Raw genomic sequence first — 21,567 nt, forward strand, 5'->3', positions numbered from 1 at the left:
CAGATCTGCTTAGGATTTTACTAGGTGAGTTGCTTGAAAAATTATTCCCCGACATGGAATAATGAGAATTTTTTATTGAAAATGTTGTGTTCCCAAAACGTAAAGTGTTAGGGGTAAAGTAATGACAAAAGAGTCCACTTTCTCTATCACGTTTCTTATCGATGCGAAGGGTTTGCTAATAATAATACTGTGTTTTTTATAAACCATGTCATACCACAGAACTGCTGTTTCTGATCACTTTAAATAATAAGGGCCGTATCATGTTGGGCAGCGCTGACACAGCGCAAAGCCAACTGCTTGCCTTAATATGCCTGCTGTGTGTAAAGTAAATTAATTTAATCCAATATTTCTCGGAATTAGTGTATTATTTTAGACAGCACACTTCAGAAACAGAAAGAGGCATACTCAGCTCATCTCTGGTGTGTCTGAAAATCAAATTCCTACTTTGGGAAATAATGGCTAGAAATAACTCTCTGCTCACTGCCACAGCGTCGCTGGGCTCTAAATAGCGCAATCCATCGTAGAATGGCCAGAGGTGTCACTGTCACCCAGATAAGTGGTACTCAGTTTACTGATCTCAGATAAATGGAAGATGGAGTCAGCCTTACCTACCTACCAATCACCACACATCACTGAAAAGACGGGATTTCACCTCTATAGTTCTCTTACCATTCTCCAGAATCCCGTCACAGGTCGACTGGACCTTTTTACCTGTCATAGAGTGTATTAGGCAACCTAGTCTCAACTAAACAACTCAATTTCAAAACACCCAATCGCTTTACCCAAAGGACCACTGACTAGAGACTGAATCTAAAAGGTTTATTACATAACCAAAAATAGCTGAAGATACAGGCACCTCAACAAGAGGTTCAAAAGGTAAACCGGCACTAATACAAACATAATCCTTCGGAAAAGTCTCAAGCGACTAATGAATAGTACAAGGATCAATTCTAGAATCATCAGACTAAACAAGATTGCTATAACTTGAGTTCTGGTACTCATCAGGATAATAGACATAAATTCAGATTAGTCTGTCCCTACACCATGCTAGGTGACATCCCTACTCAACAATAGCCCAACCTAACCAAAAGGTGTCAGCCGTGGAGACTTCCAAAGAAGTTCGCCACCTTCCCCTTTAGACTAGAGTTTCCATCTCTGCTGCTAAGCTCTTTGCCCATGCGACCGCTCTCTCTAGCTCCTCAGCCGTCTGCTCTGTCTCCACCCTCGGGGTGCTGTCCCTAATACGAAACCCCACAATGTAAAGGTCACGCCTATAGGTACGCCCCTCTAGAAGATGTTGGATTCTGTAAAATTCCACATGGCATGGGTCCATCCTTGTCCGTTCAAACGTCCTTGGGTCCCAGGCTCTTCATCCTTTCAAGTTGCCTTCTTGAATTCCTGGTCTACTCCTCCATGTCTGAGTCTAGCATCCTAACATTCTTACACAATGGGCCCTTCTACTCTACTATCTGCTCGATGAGGCGCCTGCAAAGGAATACACGCACATAACTCACAGTCTATGATTATTGCAACATTTTCTAAACGGCTCTTTTATAAATCATTTCTACAGTTAAATGTTTAGCAAGACATTTTCCAACAGGCCTGCACCAATTCACTGAACTAGGCCTCTGCTTGACTTACAGGCCCAGCGCTTTGTATTAACACTTTTCTTGGTTCACAAGGCCTCCAACCTTATACTGCAAATGCATTGGCTCTAATTTAAGCTAATTATCGAGTACATAAAGCATAATTATACATTTCGCTGTAATCCATCCGAAGGCACGTTAATAAATCAATTAAAACTTCTTATCAATAGTGAAATAATTCATTTAAAAACATCTCTACATTACAGTAAGCATGGGATTGCACTTTGTAACTCTAGCTCTTGCACATTTTCTGATACCAATTTATTCTAATGCCTTGTCATATCTCGCATCTAAACATGATTAAACGTCCTCTATATATACGGGTGCTGACTACTTGTACATATGCTGCACCCATACAAATTTCACTATAAATGGCGCTCTCTCAGTTCCCCCCTTTGATGACCCGTGTCATCACCACCCTCACATCATCCTCAGGGTAAGAACTAAACTAAACAGAGCTTGCGGCCATTTTCCCTCTTTTGAGCATCTCCAATGCCCTCAAACTGCGGTACATTGTCTTGCAGTCTTTCCATTCGCATCTCTTGCACTCTCATTGATCTCGCCAATCTATTCGCCTTATACCACTTGCACATCCTCACTAAACCCCACAAGGCAATCACACATGCCACTGCTATGATAAGGGGTTTGAGTACAAATCCAAGAAAACCCTTTCCTAGGTTGGCAAACCAGTTTCCAACCTTCCCAAATCCCTTGCCAATGGTCTCCCATGCATTTTCTTGGGTCAAGTCCTCAATCTCATAGTGGATTGCAGTAATGTTGCTTATATATGTCTCCAGATCCTTAGAGTTGTCTGGTATATAAGTGCAACATTCCTGAATCTTCAAACGTTTACAGACCCGCCCTCTTTTGCTAGGATGACGTCTAGGGCAAGACGGTTCTGTAAAACCATCGTCCTTATCGACAACATCTCACCCTCAACCAACACTAATGACTTGGCGGTATTCATTGACAGTTCATCCACTACAGTTGCTAACCGTCTTATCTTGATGTCATTCAATATGACTCCCAACATAGGTATCGCTGCTCCGAACACATCTCCAATTATGGCTCCAGCACTCTCCCCTCGCTTTACCCTCCTCTGGGACCCTCCCTCCAGGAGAGCAAAATCCTCAGTATGGTAAATCTTGGGAAAAATAATTGCTAGATAACACGTTCCATACCACTTCTTTGGCAATCTCACATACGCATTCTTTCCACATACAAAGTATACAGTAGGAATCACCTGCACCACGCTCTTCAAGAAGTCCTTTGTGTAGTACTCTAACGTAAAGGTGTGTTCACACGTGGTATGACCTACATACACATTCTCATAATAAGTCTGTGGGCGGTGAAGGCACAACTTCCCTTTCTGTACTTCGTCTAGAGCTATTGGACCATAACTCCCTCTTGATTTGTGCTTCTTCTCTCCTTCGGTCCAATCTACCTTTCCTTGTCCTGAATCTCGCAACTGTTTTTGCTTCGTGTACCTATCTTCTATCTGCTCAATGAACTTCTTTTCTACCTCTGACAAGGAACAAGTCAAATTGTGTCGGTGTGCATACGGGGTGTCTAGCTCTTGTGTGGGAATGAAAAAATATCCCAGTCTATCTTCTGATTTATAATAGTCCCACTTATTCAAGTGCTTGTAATTTGGGACCTCTGGCAACACAGCATCATAATTGGAAAAATAATATTCAAAATGATTCCGCCCATATAATATGCTAATCAACAAACTACATGAGATTCCATATGTCAATGGAAGGTGGTGGTATCTAATACCCTCATCTACTGAAGCTGGCAATTGCATACACACGTAACAGTCTTTCGCATCCATCGCATCAATGTATTCATACAGCAGCTTTGCATATGCGTTCTGCCCAAAATTTCCTTTAGACAGATCTGTATGTAACCTACGACTTTCTGCAGACAGTAAAGCCTTCTCTCTTCTTTCTCTTTCTTCTTTCTGGCTAGGGGTATTAGGTGTTGATGTCCCCTCAGTCTTCTCTACTTGTTCGTGTGGTGCAAAATATGAAACTGAAACTACTATAACTATAAGGAGTATTACTCCTGCTAAAAGGGTGCCTACTATCACTTGGCTCTACGATTCGGGTTTCCAGGCGCCATGGTCTCAGCTCAAGCAGTTCGTTCTCGAAAAGCACCCAAAGTCTCTTTTCTTTGTTACTCGAGTTTCTTGAACCACACCTGGCAACAGAAGTTCTCGTTTCAGTTCTTCTTTTCAGACAGCCCTAACCCTCCTCCTCTTCTTGAACCTGATTGTCAGGGTTATGGGGGCACTCGCGTCTCCAATGCCCGACCTCATGACACTGATGGCACTTTGTTGTCTTTTTCAGGGTCGCTATGTCTATCCTCTGTCTCGGACCTTCCTCGTTATCCCTTTTCTGTCCCCCTGACTTCCTCCCCAAGGTGCCATTGCCTGACTGACCCTGTCCTCCTGCTTGCATCTGGACTAACATCAGTTTATCCTTAAGCTTCTTTGTCTTCGAGTCTATCTCATCACTGCAATATCTCGCATATCTCAGGATCTCATCTAGCGGCTTGTTCTGCCAACAGATCAAATGTTGCTGTATCATGAGGCAGATATCAGGCCTCAATCCCAGCACAAACTTGGATACAAACTGTCCCATATCCTTCGGATCCATCACATCTAATCCGCTGTACTGCTTGAAAATCAGCAATAGCCTCTCATAGTACTCATGCACCGTCTCTTTTGGTTCCTGCCTGGTACGATCTATCTTTACCCAATCGATGTCTTGTGGTGGTACCTTAGTCTTTAGCCACGTGATCGCCTGCTCATATTTAGCCATCACCCTAGGTGACGGTCCATTCGTGGCAGAGTCACGTTCTGGCTCTGCTGTGGGCCATTCAACACTAACCTTGCATGCTATCCACAGATCTCCTGGGACCACAATGTCAAACAGTGTGTTCAAATCAATCCACAATACCTTCGAGATTTTAACGAACCTCTCTACCTGCTTGTACCATTCCACTGGGCTCTCGCGCAGGGTATACACCTGTTACAACGCATTTTTTACTCCGCACTACCATTACAACGCGACTTTTACTCCGCATACCATTACAACGCATTGCGCTGGGGGGCGCTCTAGGATAGGGAATAAGTATAATTTACTATCCAACACCTTCCCTAGGGTCCACGGGGACTGGAGTTAGAATAGTAAATTATACTTACCACTATCCAGCACCTCTAAGCGCTATGCGTTGTAACGGTATGCGGTGTAAAAGTCGCGTTGTAACGGTCTGCGGAGTAAAAGTATGCGTTGTAACGTCATACATCCCTCGCGCAGCTTTGGGAAGGTGTTTGTAAAGGCAGCCAGATCTCCCCTGCTCCAGGGCACATGTACATATCCCCCATGAGCCACCTTCCGCAAGGGGTACGCTTCTGCATGCATCAACCCTCCTCCCGGGGGTGTCCCAATAACACTCCGCCTAACAGTCTTTTTCCTTGACCACCTTTCCTCCCATTTATCCAAGTTGGACCATGTTCGGATTCCCATGATCAGCTCCCTGATGTGGGTTTTTAACCCGATCACCCTCTTTTCTTCTAGATCTTAGTCTGAGTATTGTAACCTATGGCCCCCTAGCAAGGCTTTTGTCTTTGTCAGATCCACCTCATACTTGCTCGCTAATTCAGAGAGTTTCTCATGGGCCGTCCTAGCCTTCCGAGTGACATCCTTTGCCACAAACAACAACTCATCTGGTTCGTAAAGTTCAATTCTTTCTAGTGGCAGTGTACCTTCCACTATCTCCTCTACTTCTGACTTTAGTCTCAGCACGTCTAACCTTCTTGCCTTTATTGCCGCTCTCAGTGTGCCTTGGGTAGAAGTTTCCTTAGAGTCCCTCCCGCCACCATTCTGACTCTCTCTTCTGTTCTCTTCAGGTGTGTTAGGAGGAACCCTTCTACCTTCACAGGTCTCGCAATCCCACTCTCTTCTACTGTCTCCGGAGGTGTGGTGGGACGTCCCCCTGCTTCCCACACCTCCATGTTCCCATTCCTGTCTGCTTTCGCTAGCTCCACAGTGAGAACTCATCCTATTCTCCTCATTCTCTTGCCCAAACACATTCCTTGACCTGTCGCTCTGGGTGTCCACAACTGTTTCCCAAGTTCTCAAATCTGGCCTTAACTCCCTCATCGACTTCGGCCTTGGTCCTCTCAGATCCATCGATCCCCTCCAACCCCCTCTGTCTTCCGAAGGGTCTGCCGATGCTACCAAAGGGGTGCTCCGTTCTACAGGTCTAGGTAATGTCTTCCACCCATCGGCCACATTAGTTCTATCTTCGCAGGCACTCCTCTCACTCCCCATCTGGGGCGGACCCTCTCTATGTGTCTGTTCTGGGTTATACACCAATACTATGGGACCTATGGTAACCGGTACTGTAAGGGCATCTGGCAGTTTCTGAGAATGGACACCATCTTCCACCCGCGCCTTCTGTACTGTAAATCTTCCCACTACTCTTGTTACCGGGGAGGGTGGAAGTGCCTTTTCTCCCTTTTCTGGGGTAAACTTGTCCCCTGGGGTGTCCCATCCGTTCCCCATTGGAACTCCTCCTTCCCCTATTGGGGCTTCCCAGTGCTTTCTCGGTGGTTGTGTTCCCTCTAGCTCTGGATTGTATGGGGGTGGCCTTTCTGACAACAGCCTCTCTATCAGGCTGTCGTCTGTCTCACTGTCCTCATCCTCTGTATTCTTTTTCTGCCCATCCCCTGCACTTTCCAGCAACGGATACAGCTTATCTACTGCAATGGTCTGTACCCTCCATCTCTTTTCCATGGCATCCCATCTCGCTTCTTGGACCGCCCTTACCGATCGTTTCACTCTTTCCTGTCTCCTGACTCTGTTCCTGTCGTGGGCTGCCCTGATCCATGCATTGAGCGCTTCAAACTGTGTTGGTCTGGGCAAAGGGCGCAATGCAGCCATAATCGCTTTCAACTGGTATAACACTTCTAGTCTAAACGTTCCATATTTAGGAAAAGTCAATTCCTCGTTTCCATCTGTCATCTTACACCAATTATCAAGCCACAATATGGTATGCAACCCAACATTCTTTGCCATGTAATAAGCTGGAGTATCCTCGGGTGGAGCTTCCTCCCCACCCCGAGGTTCTATCTTGTTTTCTCCTTTGAAACATTTTTGCAATACTTTAAAACATTTCATGATGAAACCCACAACGTTTCCTTGTTTACAACACTCGTTTACTTCCTGATGACAATCCACCAATCTCAGCGCGGCTTCACGCTCACCGCCCTATCCCAGCGCGGCTCCTTCTGACGTCACTCGCCTCCGTTTCGCAGCAGTTCCCCTCCTCTCTCCGATGTCTCGCCGGTCACGCATGCGTCCCAATCATACACTAGAAATGATTACTTCCGACCAAGCAACCACTTCCTTGACTGTACGGCCACAGTCTAACTGTAATTGTCACCCAACCGGCAAATGTCTGTCCGCGAGCGAACGGACAATCACCTCAACTGTTCAACCCACGGTAACTTCCGACCAGCGTCCGTTACCCACGCTCCCTCTATCCTCGTCCTTCGGGCGATCAATGGTACCTCATGACCCCCTTACAATGGTCGACAATTACTTTGTGTGTTCGATACACCCGAACCACTTAAACTACCATTGAGCTTAAGATTTGCACCAGTTGCGCGCGCTCACAACCTGATCTCCTTTCACACTACAGGCATTCAACTCCGCAAGACATTACAACACAATGACACAACATAACACCACAATCTAGCAACGCATGACCCTTTTCATACTCACTCTCCTTCGACCTGCTGCTTTCTGCCGCACTGTTACTCTCCGTCAGTTTCCATGGAACGCCATCCTCCGTCCGCGATTCTCTGGACGTTCTTCATTTGTTCTCTATGGGCCTCGGGGAAATCTCAACCTACTTCTAGATTACCCTTACTCCAGAAGATAGACCATCCTACTCTGCTACCAACTGAAAAGGCGGGATTTCACCTCTATAGTCCTCTTACCATTCTCCAGAATCCCGTCACAGGTCGACTGGACCTTTTTACCTGTCATAGAGTGTATTAGGCAACCTAGTCACAACTAAACAACTCAATTTCAAAACACCCAATCGCTTTACCCAAAGGACCACTGACTAGAGACTGAATCTAAAAGGTTTATTACATAACCAAAAATAGCTGAAGATACAGGCACCTCAACAAGAGGTTCAAAAGGTAAACCGGCACTAATACAAACATAATCCTTCGGAAAAGTCTCAAGCGACTAATGAATAGTACAAGGATCAATTCTAGAATCATCAGACTAAACAAGATTGCTATAACTTGAGTTCTGGTACTCATCAGGATAATAGACATAAATTCAGATTAGTCTGTCCCTACACCATGCTAGGTGACATCCCTACTCAACAATAGCCCAACCTAACCAAAAGGTGTCAGCCGTGGAGACTTCCAAAGAAGTTCGCCACCTTCCCCTTTAGCCTAGAGTTTCCATCTCGGCTGCTAAGCTCTTTGCCCATGCGACCGCTCTCTCTAGCTCCTCAGCCGTCTGCTCTGTCTCCACCCTCGGGGTGCTGTCCCTAATACGAAACCCCACAATGTAAAGGTCACGCCTATAGGTACGCCCCTCTAGAAGATGTTGGATTCTGTAAAATTCCACATGGCATGGGTCCATCCTTGTCCGTTCAAACGTCCTTGGGTCCCAGGCTCTTCATCCTTTCAAGTTGCCTTCTTGAATTCCTGGTCTACTCCTCCATGTCTGAGTCTAGCATCCTAACATTCTTACACAATGGGCCCTTCTACTCTACTATCTGCTCGATGAGGCGCCTGCAAAGGAATACACGCACATAACTCACAGTCTATGATTATTGCAACATTTTCTAAACGGCTCTTTTATAAATAATTTCTACAGTTAAATGTTTAGCAAGACATTTTACAACAGGCCTGCACCAATTCACTGAACTAGGCCTCTGCTTGACTTACAGGCCCAGCGCTTTGTATTAACACTTTTCTTGGTTCACAAGGCCTCCAACCTTATACTGCAAATGCATTGGCTCTAATTTAAGCTAATTATCGAGTACATAAAGCATAATTATACATTTCGCTGTAATCCATCCGAAGGCACGTTAATAAATCAATTAACACTTCTTATCAATAGTGAAAGAATTCATTTCAAAACATCTCTACATTACAGTAAGCATGGGATTGCACTTTGTAACTCTAGCTCTTGCACATTTTCTGATACCAATTTATTCTAATGCCTTGTCATATCTCGCATCTAAACATGATTAAACGTCCTCTATTTATACGGGTGCTGACTACTTGTACATATGCTGCACCCCTACAAATTTCACTATAAATGGCGCTCTCTCATCTCTGCAGTGACGATGGAAATCACAAGAGCACCAGCTACTGGGTAGTGAAGGAGCCAATATTCTACAGCCATTTTCTTTTCAGTGTGATGGGCGAGGCAGTGCAGGGGACTCTCTTTGGCATTTGTGACAAAAACCACACGCACAGTATACTAGTACTAGAGGGAGAAGGGAATTCAGGCCAGTCCCAATATATCATTGAGTAATGTTTAGCACTCATACCAAGTAGCATAAAGATGAAGTTTTGCGACCGTAGTATGAACTGTAATTTTTAAAGAGATTTATTTTCCAATAAGAATGTCATTGTACCTAAACACCTTGATCGTTTTGGGCAAGTTCATAGGTAAATTATTATGGTATGAGGCGAGGAACTCGTCCTCTGTAGAAGGCCGTGGACAGGCCATTCTGTGGTTGTCTGTCTAGGAATACCTGTTGGCTTGTGGGTTAACATGCTGGCTCTTTTATTCCTCCCAAGGTGATCGAGGTTATCCTGGTGTTCCTGGCGAAACAGGGATTATTGGATTTAAAGGTGACAAGGGTGAAGCTGGTTTGCCCGGTATTCCTGGAATTCTGTCAATCACTGACATGGAGCATATGAAAGGCGATAAAGGTGAAAAAGGAGAGCAAGGTAAGTTGAGATTGGCATCACTTTCATGCAAACTAAAACTGGCAAAACCGTGTTTGCATGGAAGGCTGGAGATAAACATAAAGGGTACAGCCCATAAAGTTAACATGAATATTTATAAAGCATATGTTCACGCTGAAGGGTATCTTGCCCTGAAGTAGCAGATGTTTTTGTTATCATACTGTACTCATTTAATCATCATTGGAAGGATTAAAGGCTGGACCCATGAACATGAGGTCAGTCACAGATACTTACAGTGGATACATTCATCCACTGAGCCACCAGACCCACTATTCAACATGATTACACCAGTGTTGGCCCAGTGGGTGGTCGTTTACATTCTCGTATGGCCACTACCATCTGAGATGAGATTCTTAATTAAAGAATGATTAGATTTCATTTCATTCGGTAAAAAACAGATCTTTCCTTCCCTCAGATTATCAACTAATGATTGATTTCATATGATTTGAGCATGATATTTCTCTGCTTGCATTTAATACAACCATTTCATTTTGGAGTCTACATGGTTCTAAAGCCTTCAATCTCCTGAGCAGATTTTCATTTTCAGAAACATACAGAAGTCACAGATAAATGTATTACCTTTAAGCTTTTCTAAATGCCCACATTGTTGGCACATTTGAAAGGGATTAAACTTCAATCCCTCAATTGAATTGCAGTAGTGAGGCAAGTTACTTCTGCACTTGCTTACAAACCTATAGTTCTCCAGTATTGAATCACTCAATCAATCAACTTTATTCGATATGTAAACCATAAAAGTACTGAAATGATGTACAAAGGCAGCGGTAAAATGATAATTGAGGATGATTTCTTAGGTTGGATGGTTAACACTTCAGTCTCAGCAGCGCAGCCACCGTCAGGCCCGATCAGGATCCTTCAACCGACCACTTTCAAGTGCAAACATTCCTAGGAACAATCCGAATGTAGGGCTAACATTCTAACTTAGCTAACACTGAATTACAATACATATCAGTGTTAGCTATAATACTAGATACTACAGACAACACTTATAATGAAGGATACGACAAGTACAAAAACCATTAATTTTAAACCAATAAATAATATACATAAAACACCAAATATAAGAGCATATCAAAACACTTAAATCAACAATACATAGTAACGATATCTTACTTATTCCAAACTAAAATCATTTCTTTATATTTTCCAGTTCATTATATGTGTACTGAAAATTGACATTTATACGGCTCCAGATCTCCTAGCCTCAAAAGTGAGGGGATTTGCTAGACATGAATTAAGAAAGTGATTCACCCCCAGTCGCACCTTAATTTAATCTAAGTATAATTCTAGGGAGCATCTCCAACTTCTGACACAGAATGCTTTCACGATTTTTCCCTGATAATCCAGCTCCACTGAAAACATTTAGCTACTGCACAGACAATAGATTTTTTTGTCTCTGCTCGCAAGAGCCTTAGGACCACTAGACATTGCCTAGCACCGATTGCTTACAAATAGAGAGAATCCAGGACATCCTAGGTTTTGCATATACAAGGCATAAGAAGAAAAAGTGCTGCAGATTCTTGTCAGGATGATGGCATAATGGGAAAGCTAAGCTATTATCTATCTTAGATTTCCATTTTGCACAGAAAGACTACCAAGGGAGTGAACCATGTCTAAACCTCATGTACAATTATCTAGCTAAGGGAGCCGAGATATAGTTTAAGACAGGTTCACACATGCTATGGTATTTTTGATTTAAAAAGGAAACAGTTAGAGCTCCTTGTCTGCTATTGCTTGTCTCTATTGCCCATTTATGAGCCGAAAAAGCTTCTTTAAGTGCGACCTTAGATATAATCAGGGGGAAATCTGGCCAGGTTTCCACAAGGCTGATTTGAGAGAGAATCTCCTTAATCAAACCAAATCCAGTGTAGCCTATGATTCTTGTCTAATTCGACTATCTCTTTGAAAACATTATAGTATTCCACTAGAGCAAGTGATGACTTATGTCTTCTTCAAAATGAAATTGGTCTTAGCTGTGCTTTATGGATAATCCACTTTGCACTCAAGACCCAACATAGGGGCAACAAGGGCGTGCTATTTGGAAGCCCAATCAAGGATCTTAAAAAGTTGTTCTCAACTTTTCTCAAACTTGATAACCCTTGAAAGTCCCACAGCTCTGCTCCATAAAGCGCACAACCTTCTGCCTTTAACTAATAAAACTTTCAGAGCGGGTAGGATAGGCCTAGTTTTAGACGTCCAACTGAGTCTTTGTATCACAGATACATGATGGCATAAATGTATACTACTCTTCTTTACCTGGGAGGACCAGTGCATATTATGGGTAAAACGTATACCTAGATAATCAGATTCTGGGACTCTTTCGAGTTCTATACCCTCTAACTTAATGGTTCCTTTAAATAACTTATGTGGATTATTGGTCAAAAAATTAGTTTTTGAATGATTTATTGTCAGTCCGCTTTCTGCACAAGTCTGCAAAATGATCGACCAGCATCTGTAGACCCATCAGGTTCTTAGACACCACCAGAGTGTTGTTTACGAACAATAACAGAGGTATCTTCTTCCCTGCAATCCTCAGTGCATCGCTGTCAAAAGCTCCCAAACAGGTGACGTCATTTAGATATAATGAAAATAAAGTCGGAGCAAGGACACAGCCTTGGCGGACCACTTTGGGAGTTACTATTCGCTTTGTTAGCTCTCCCTGGGTGCCCCATCTGACCTGTACATAGATGTCCTGGTGCAATTTCACTATAACATTTAGTAACTCAACAGGGAGCCCCATTTGTTGAAGTACCACCAATAGGTTTTGGCTGGGAACCAAGTCAAATGTGAATTTTAGGTCCACAAAGACCATATAAAGGGGCACCTTATGGTGGACAACTGTTTTCAAATAAATTGCCATAAGTCTAAAGGACTGGTCTATAGTGCTAATACCACTACAAAATCTTGACTGCGATGTGGCAGGGACTTGGTCTTATTTATCCAATTCTGTAGTCTCCTTACAATTTGTCTACTAAAATCTTTTTTTGTAACACCAATCAAACTTATGGACCCAAGGTTTAGGGGTGAGTCTCTATGGCCTTTTTATATATTGGTACTATCTCGGCAGCCTTCCAACTGGCAGATATTTAGGCCCCTTTAAGAATAGCATTTGACAATATATTAATGTGCATAGTCCAATTCTCTGGGTCCGCACGAAACATGTCACCAGCGTCCCCGTCTGGACCTGCAGCTTTCCCCATGGCGACACAACTGTTGGCTGATAGGGTTTCATCATATGTTAGAGTTAATGTCAATGAAGATGGTGGGCATAATTGTATACATGGTGGACATACTTCTGATCAATCTACTTCAGAGGCACACCCCTCTGAGGGTAAACCCAATAAAGAATCAAATAGCACAGAAAAATGATTATACCAAGCCTCTGGATGGATGTTATTAGCTAAGTGATCTTTGAGGTTCTGCCTCCTATTAGCTGCCAAGGGCCAGAATTTATTACAGTCCCTAGATATCCCAGTCCTGTATAGCTTGTCCCAGATCCTATTTTCGCAACTCGCATGGGCTTTAGCCTGGACAGATCCCTTTGTACAGATTCTGTTGCATCCTCACTTGTATCGGATGCCTGCCCTTTAAAGCCAAGCATAGCTGTTTTTTAGCTAGTTTGCAATACCTATTATACCATCCAGTAGAGGCTTTCTCCCTTTTTTTGTTAGTTCTCTGTTGCTTCTGCGTAAAGCAATCCCCCAGAATTTTAAAAAGCTTTGCATGGATTACCTCAATTTCCTGAGATGAAAGCTGCGAGGGGTTAGGTTTATCCAAACACCCAATAGCCTTCTGAAATGCCTCATGCATATCCACTATTGATTCTGGCCTAGAGGCCACATTGGGCCATTTAAAGCCTGTGTTTATCATTAGATGGATTTAAATTTATTGAGCTGGATATTGTATTATGCTCTTGCTGAGCGATAAACTTTCCTGACAATTTACAGGCAACAGCATTATGGTTGCTATCCCATCTATCAAATATCATGCTATCATCAACAAATTTCCACAATAGGAATGAAATTAAAATGCAATCTATCCTGCTAGTGCGGTTTATTCGATTGCATGTATGTGAGGCATGTCGATCGGATTTTGTCTGCCCATACCAGGCCCTCAATCCACATGCTAGAATGAAGGAGAGCATCTGGTATGCTACCTCTGCCCATCTCTTCACAGGTGGGATCTCAAGAAAGGGAGCCCCGCATTTCTCGTCCTCCATCTTGGTTAACGATTGGCCAACATTGTACAGAGGATCAAATGTAGTATTAAAATCACCAGCAACTATCGCTAAATCATGCGGTTTGTACTGTTCCCTCTGCACCATCAGTTGTTTCAAGGCTAGTGTTTCTCTACTCGCTCCAATCCCCCTATTGTACATATCATACACATAGATCTCATCTCTACACTCCCCAGTAATTTTAATGGCTTTTATATCAAAGGATGCTATCTTTAAAGGACTTGGTGTTATATTTAGGGAAGTACGTATCCATATTGAGAGGCCACCAGCGGGGCATCCTTTTCCAAGTACAACATTTGTACATATGTACAGGTTCCCAGGGCCCAAGTCTCCTGGAACTGGCAAATATCAAACTGGTCAACAAACACACAGCAATAACTGTTGCCAAACTTGGTACGTAGGCCAGCCATGTTCCACGAAAGGATATTTATATTTGCCAGCTTCTGGATTTGGATAAGTGTTGGAGTCGCATCAGTTGCTCCCAGAGAAGATAATTTACAAAGATCGGGATTTCTAGGAGTATTTGTATACTGTGGGTGGTTGATGACCACACAAAATTCAATATTTGTGCCTTTTGTGATGGTGCTCCTATCTTCCAGTCAGTCCAACCTTGAGAGCCCTGAATCATTATCCCTGTCTCTGTAAACAGAGGCAGGTGCTGGGAGTGCTCGAAGTGGTGGTCTAAATTTGAATTGCAGATGCCAGCTGTGCCCTCAGCTCAACAATCTCTTCCTGTAGCCTCTTTATAAGAGCAATAACTCTAGGCATCCCCATTCCCTCAACATTATCTATGCTCATGTGCAAAAATTGTTTAGCCCCAGATTCCTCTTGCATCTCATGGGTTCGATTTGTTCTTGTTGCCTCCTCATCATTGCCAATGCCAATTTGGGTAAGTGCAGAAAATCTAGTAGAACACACAATCACAAGTTCGACCGGGACCACCCCCTGATTAGATGGGCCATTTACAAGGGATTTGGTCTAATTCACCCCTTGGGTCTCAAGTTGATGTAAAACATTAATACTTTGGGACGGGGATATGTCCTCCACCTTGGTAATAGCCATGGGGCTAGTTGTAGATCAGTTGGTAGCAGTCCGTGATCTTTTCTCCTTCCTCCCAGTGAGGGGCTTTGTTGCCTTGCGTTTGCCCATCTAGACAAATGTAAAAATGTTATACACTTTAAATATTCACCAACAAGCTTGATACCCGCACTTTGCTGATCCTTTTTTCCAGTCTGGAAACCAGCCAACCTCTGAAGCAAATCAAAGGGGGCTGACCCTGCCCCCTCCTACTGGCACTGATGGCGCAGGACTGGCCCGCCCTCGCCCCGGTCTTTGCCCACGAGTGGCCCACGGTGTGTTCCGCACTGCTAGAGATAGAGAAGAGCAATTCAGCGCACAGCACGGGGAAAGCAGACAACCCCTCCTCCTGTCGCAAAGGATGTTGGGACACCTAAACCATACTGCTGATGAGTTTTGCTACTGCTGCCTGCACATCCCCAGTATCAAATCTTTCATAGATTCGCATCCTTGAATCTTTCCCGTCCTCATGGCGGGAGTCCCACGGTAATTAAAACAAGCAGTACCATGTAAATACATTAAAAGACATAGAGAAAGCAATTGACATTGTTAACAAATTCACATTGTTTTAACAAAACCAAACTTTAGCCAATCAGAGACCAGACACTGAAGCACTCTTCCACTGCAGAGCCACCATACCTCATAATTATAATCTTCACCTCGTGTATGAGTGAGTCTCCGAGCGCTGCTCAGTGTTTTCAGCTTAAGTAAACTTTCGACCTTAGCCTTCTTTCAGAATTGAAACATTTGACATGCTACAACTCTGAGGTACTATTTAAAGGATTGTAAGCATTGCATAACTTTTTTCTGCTAAGACTTTTTAAGGCCAGGGAAGCCAGACTACTCCTTTGGCTTCAAAAGAAGAAGACTCATACAGATTCACGATCTAATGATGATGTGGGAATGGGTCACTCTCCAACTGAGCGTAAACATAAAATGAGGGCTTTACCTCATGTGACAAGGACCCTGAAAGATCAAAATCTAGAAGTAAAACCTCTTGGTCTGTAAAACCTATCAGTACTAAGGACCCAAATTCAAGTTCCTCTCACAACAAATTGTCATCCTCTTCTTCTGTGATGCCTCTAAAGGAGACATTGTCGACAAAAAATCTGCTTGTCAATGGATCTGTTGTGTTGTCCATGACTGCTGAATTGAGGAGAACTTCGTTGACGGTTCGCTCCAATAATAAAAGTGATGTCGGTGACTCCGACAATGATGATGACTGTGACAGCTTCATCCATGAAACTGACGATGACTACCTAATCGACGAGGTCGTTGATGGCCATCCCGTCGATAGGAACTATCAAATCTCTGGTGTCTCGACCTGCATCACTGCCCATAGAGGTTTGCCGGAAGCTGACCCCTTCTTTGTCGTTGGCACCATTTTAAGCGTTCCTGTTAATTGTGCAAAAACAGACTGTTCTTCCTTCAGATGGGGCACCATTGACCCTGCGCCCGGACAAGACATCAACTAGCAAAGTCTCTCCATTGCTTTCAGCACATCTCATCAACACAGAAGAGACAGTGGATGAAAGACTTTTTGGACCAGCATACAGTCCCTCACAACGGATAGTAAAGTGTCAAGATACTGGTGGCATTTCCACTTATTTTGAAGGAGAGTATTATTTTTCAGACTGCCAGCAGACTGAGATTCATCGCCACAACTCTTTTCAAGAGCAACACCCTTAAGAGCCTTCTGAAGAGCACCTGGGTTCAAGTAGGGACATCATATCAGTGCCTATATCTTTAGGCACAGACTTGCCTCATGTGCCCAAAGACTGCTATAAACATTTTCCTGAAGGAAATGTACTGGTACCACTCAATCTAGGGTGCTCGAATGTACCTGGCACCTCTGTCTAGGAGCCTGGAGTGCCTTCAGCTGCAAGGGGAAAGGATATTTCTATCTCCTATCACCATCAGCAGGGATGATTACATTGTTAGTCAACCAGAAGAGGGTCAACAGTTTCAGGACCAAGCAGCAGCTGGTCAGGATTGGGATGATTGTATTGCCCCCTCGTCCCTATCAACAGCAAGCTCTCCTCCAGAAGACAGAGGAGGTTTTCATGAGCTTTTGGAATGTGCTTTAAAATGCTTTGACTTGCCTCTCCCAGTAAAGAAAACTGAATGCTTTCTTTATGATTTCAAGGATTCTGCAAGGAAAGCTGTCACATCTATCCCCATTGTGGATTATATTTGGGAGGAAGGCCTGAAACTGATGAAAACTCCGATATCTGCCACAGTGGTCATTCTTCAACAGGATAAAACATATAAAGCTCCTGATACTTCACCTGCTTGTTTGATAGGTCATCCTCATCCTGATTCTTTGGTCATGTAGGCTGCCCAGAGACACTCCAGAAACTCTTTCACTCGTGTCCAGCACCACTGGATAAAGAATGAAGACAACTAAATGACATTGGCAAGTGTTTTTTGGCAATGGCAGCCACATCTATTTAAGCTTCAAATGTATTAGCCATCTTTGGACGCTACGACAGACAGATGTGGATGAACTTATCTACCTTCATTGAGGTCTTGCCATATCACACAAAAAAAGAGGTTAAGGAGATTCTACAGGAAGCTGAAAGGGCTTCCTCGGAAATCATTCATACGGCTATGGATATGTCCTCCACAGCATTTAGACAGATGGCAGGTGCGGCTGTGTTACGCCAGCAGGGCTGAAGTTCAGGCTAATATCCTAGATTTGTAATTTGATGGTGAGAATTTATTTGGGAAGCATGCCGATGATGCTCTGCAAGCCATGAAAACAGATCCTGACACTGCTCGTTCCCTGGTGTTGTTGCAGCAATGACATTTTTAGTCCTTTTCGTGTAGACAGAGGAAGAGGTAAAATCTTGCCAAGGCCTTGCTCGTCCTCTTCCCAGCAGGGATATCAGTGTCTATACACTACTCAATAACAGTCCAGGGCCTCCTAAAATTCAACCTATTCAAGACAGTCAACAAGCAGGCAGCCTGGATGCAAGTGACATTTGTCAGGCAGTTTTATATAGCAGGATCTTGACCTGAAGGTATTGGAGCACTTTACAGGAGCACCAGTTACATTACACAAGGACACATTCATTTTTGTAGGCAGGGGGGGGGGGGGTTAAGTGATATGCCCAGAATCACAGGATGTTGAGCCAATGTCCAGACTTGAATCTGGTACCCCAGATCCACACTCAGCAGCTCTGGCCATCATTCCACATCCAGTTTGGCTTGACTGGTGTCATAAATAGTTGAAGACCTGTATCTGTATGATTTTAACAACCTTGACAGTCTTAAATGGCCCTTTGTCACTGGTACAATTCAGTCATGTGCTGTTTGTGGGCACATCAAAATAATAATAAAACAGACAGTAAAATACTGACGCCACAAAGGCATACCAGGACACAATTCAACAAACAGTCAAAACAGAAATAGCACAACAATCGCAGTATCAACCCAAACTAACAAAATGCAATAAGGCAGCACCAAAATAAAACAGCATGTAAAACAACACATACAAACTCTCAACAAAATGCAGCCCAACAAATATACACAACTATTCTTCACACACCGTATCACCTTTAGCAAATCCGGTTTCATACTTATTTGGTAAACTATTTTTGCATGAATCACTGCCTTGTCATATATTGCCCATCAAACATGTTTTGTGCTCAGGCCTCATGTCTTCCTTAAACACTGAGCTGTCAATCAAGGGAGTATTTAATTTCCAGTGTGTGCTTCCAAACAGAGGAAAAATAAACATATTTCTCCTTGTTACGCCTCACTTGGGAAGGCAACACATCTTGATGCGATCCCAGGTTTACTAGTGTAAGTAAATCCAGGAATGTAAAAATAAAACATGGGTGGGTATGTAGGAACACCCACGCTCCATCCATAGCAACACCTTCTCAGTGCAGTGGAACGCAAGGCAATGACTTGCCCTGCCTTGAGTTACAGCATATCCATCTTGCCATGCAGAGCCACTGAAGGTGACATAGTAAATCTCGCTGAAGCCCTTGCAGTTCCCCTGCCTCAGCATTAGCGGTGGAGTGCAGAGCACCAGTTTTATGTGCCTGCAGGGTATAAGTGAAATAATTGAACTCGATATTTCTCTGAGTTAGTGCTTTATTTTCATACCACACATCTTAGAAACAGTGAGCAAGATTTGCCTCTTTACATTTCTAAGCTTAGTTATCTAAAAATAAAGCACTAATCCCTCATTAGCGGTAGCCTGTTATGTTGATACAATAATGATTGCATGGATAAAACCCTACACAAATGTGTTCAGATTGTATTTAATGCTATAATTATAGCATAGTTCTAGCTTTTGGGGAAAGCATGCAGATTTGGTGCTCAGCGTACCAAAATCTGCATTTGCCAGTGAAAACTGGGCCTTTTTCCCTTGTTAAATAAATTCTGGCATGTTTGATCTGCCGAAATGTACCTAATGGTATGATTTGTATTGCGCCTGGTATTTACCACTTTCAATAAACATCGTACCACTTGTAATCGCAATACATGCACAACACAATCAAGTGTTTGTGAATGGATTGCATTTTAACTGCCACTCAAAATAAGGGCCTTTTTCCGAGAAATATCTGGTGAAATGAATTTACTTCATGCCCTGTGGGTGTTGAAAACCAGAAGCCCGGCATGATATGATCATTGGAGTGAAGTGTATAAATATTAGCACTGGCCAGACAGTCTTTAAAGACAAGTATACTTAAGCCAGACAAGGGATGACTACTATTTGATGAAAGAGGACCATGTTCCTGGGATCTTCCTATATTTTGCATTACAGTTATATCCCACACAATTTATTTCAAGGAGATTATTTAAAATGCACTGTTTCACTGTCCCAGATTCTGGGTTACTAGGTACTTTTTGGAGGAAGGGTGGATGGGATAGCTCAAGAAACACCCTGTTGTTTCTATACCCACATTATTGATTTTGTAGTTTCCGATTATTTCATTCATACGCCATTTGTGATATGCTTTCTGGAAAGTATTGGTCAATCAAAGAACATTTATCTGATGATTATACCAAAACTTCAATTAAAGACAATCCATTCCAAAGCAACGAACAACACTGGATGTAAAATGGCTACCAGCTCAAATCTGCCATCAAGTAGCATGTGATGTGGCAGCTGAACCTCAAATTAGTAACACTTTGTGTACAAGGTACGCCAAGATAATACTATACTGTTCATCATGAGTGCCACATTGAGTAATTGACATTAAAACTCATTTCAAATTATCTTTGGGCTAAAGAGTTAAATATAAGGATGCTTTATTGCACATGTAGATATAGACTTGGAATATGGAGCTGCTTCTGTCTAACTTGTTATAGACTGTTAATTTCAGACAAAATTTGAGAAGCTTGCCAATCTTTTTGATCAATTGATGTGAAGAAAAACATGCAGTTAAATGAGCAACTTCTTATATTGCTTCTAAATCTCATTAACTATGCTTCCATTTCAATGCCCATAGACTCCATTAAGCTTTTCCATACAAATTACTTTTGTTACAATCATTGTGAAGAGTCCTATATTGTAATTGAGAATACAGCAATCCTGACTAGCTAAATGTTTGACCTGTGCCTCTTTCTGTACTATTTAGGGCAAATAGGACGAGAAGGGGTGCCAGGGTTCCGTGGGGATCCAGGAAGCCCGGGGATGCCGGGTAAAGACGGAGAAGAAGGGCCCGCTGGTCAGCCAGGTAAAGAATGAGTACCCTTCCCCCACTTTGTCATACGTGTTCAGTGTTCCCACTTGCAATAGAGTCTATACCGTTCCCGAAAAATAATATGGAATTCTTATCTCTTGTAGGAGCAAAAGGGGATCCGGGTTCCCCAGGACAACCAGGAGTTCCAGGGCTTCCAGGGCTAAAAGGAGGCATGGGTGAAATGGGTTACCCAGGTAAGCCTTACATGTGTGCCTTACATTGGTTTCCATGTACCAGAAAGATTTAAGAGAATTATCCAATCTGAATCAAGGAGAGACCACAGTACCCCAAAGGAACTAAGGCTCCCATTTTGTTTGTGATTTTGCTTCCCCCTTTGTCTCACTCAAGTAGGAAGACGGTAACACCAGACATACCGCATATTGGAGAGACTTGTGTCCCTGTCCTCCTGTACGCGGACGACACGGTGCTTCTAGCGCGCACAGGACTGGGACTCCAGCGGTTATTGGATGCATTTGGGCTTTTTATGGCTTCTTTAGATCTTAAAATTAATGCCAAAAAATCACAAACCATGGTGGTCGGTAAAGGCACACGCTGCAAGAAAGTTAAAACTTTCTATTGTAGCAACGTGGAAATGCAAAGAGTTTCAACATTCCCATATTTAGGAGTCACGTTTGAGGATAAGGGGAGTTGGTGTCCCCAAATAAGAAACAGAAATAGTGCCCTAGTAAGAACATCTTCCGCCATTTTGAGCTTCAGCAAAAGATTGGGGGCTAGGCCGGTCCCAGCCCTCATGACAATCTATAACGCAAAGTGCGTGTCTGTCGCAACCTATGGCTGTTCACTATGGGGATACGGATCAATAGATTGCCTCCAGGTTTCTGAAAACAAATTTTTTAAATCAGTTTT

General features: G+C 43.2%; 1 protein-coding gene across 1 annotated transcript in view; it reads left to right on the forward strand.

Moving 5' to 3' along the window:
* The window catches only part of COL4A1 (collagen type IV alpha 1 chain), a 594,749-nt gene that overhangs the window by 475,839 nt on the left and 97,343 nt on the right, over window positions 1–21,567 (forward strand). The window contains exons 34-36 of the mRNA XM_078657555.1: window positions 9,496–9,648; window positions 20,596–20,694; window positions 20,805–20,894. Coding sequence (XP_078513681.1) covers window positions 9,496–9,648; window positions 20,596–20,694; window positions 20,805–20,894 — 342 coding nt within the window. The remainder of the gene's footprint in view (window positions 1–9,495; window positions 9,649–20,595; window positions 20,695–20,804; window positions 20,895–21,567) is intronic.

The sequence above is a fragment of the Lissotriton helveticus genome, chromosome 8, assembly GCF_964261635.1.
Source record: "Lissotriton helveticus chromosome 8, aLisHel1.1, whole genome shotgun sequence".
Lineage (NCBI taxonomy): Eukaryota > Metazoa > Chordata > Amphibia > Caudata > Salamandridae > Lissotriton > Lissotriton helveticus.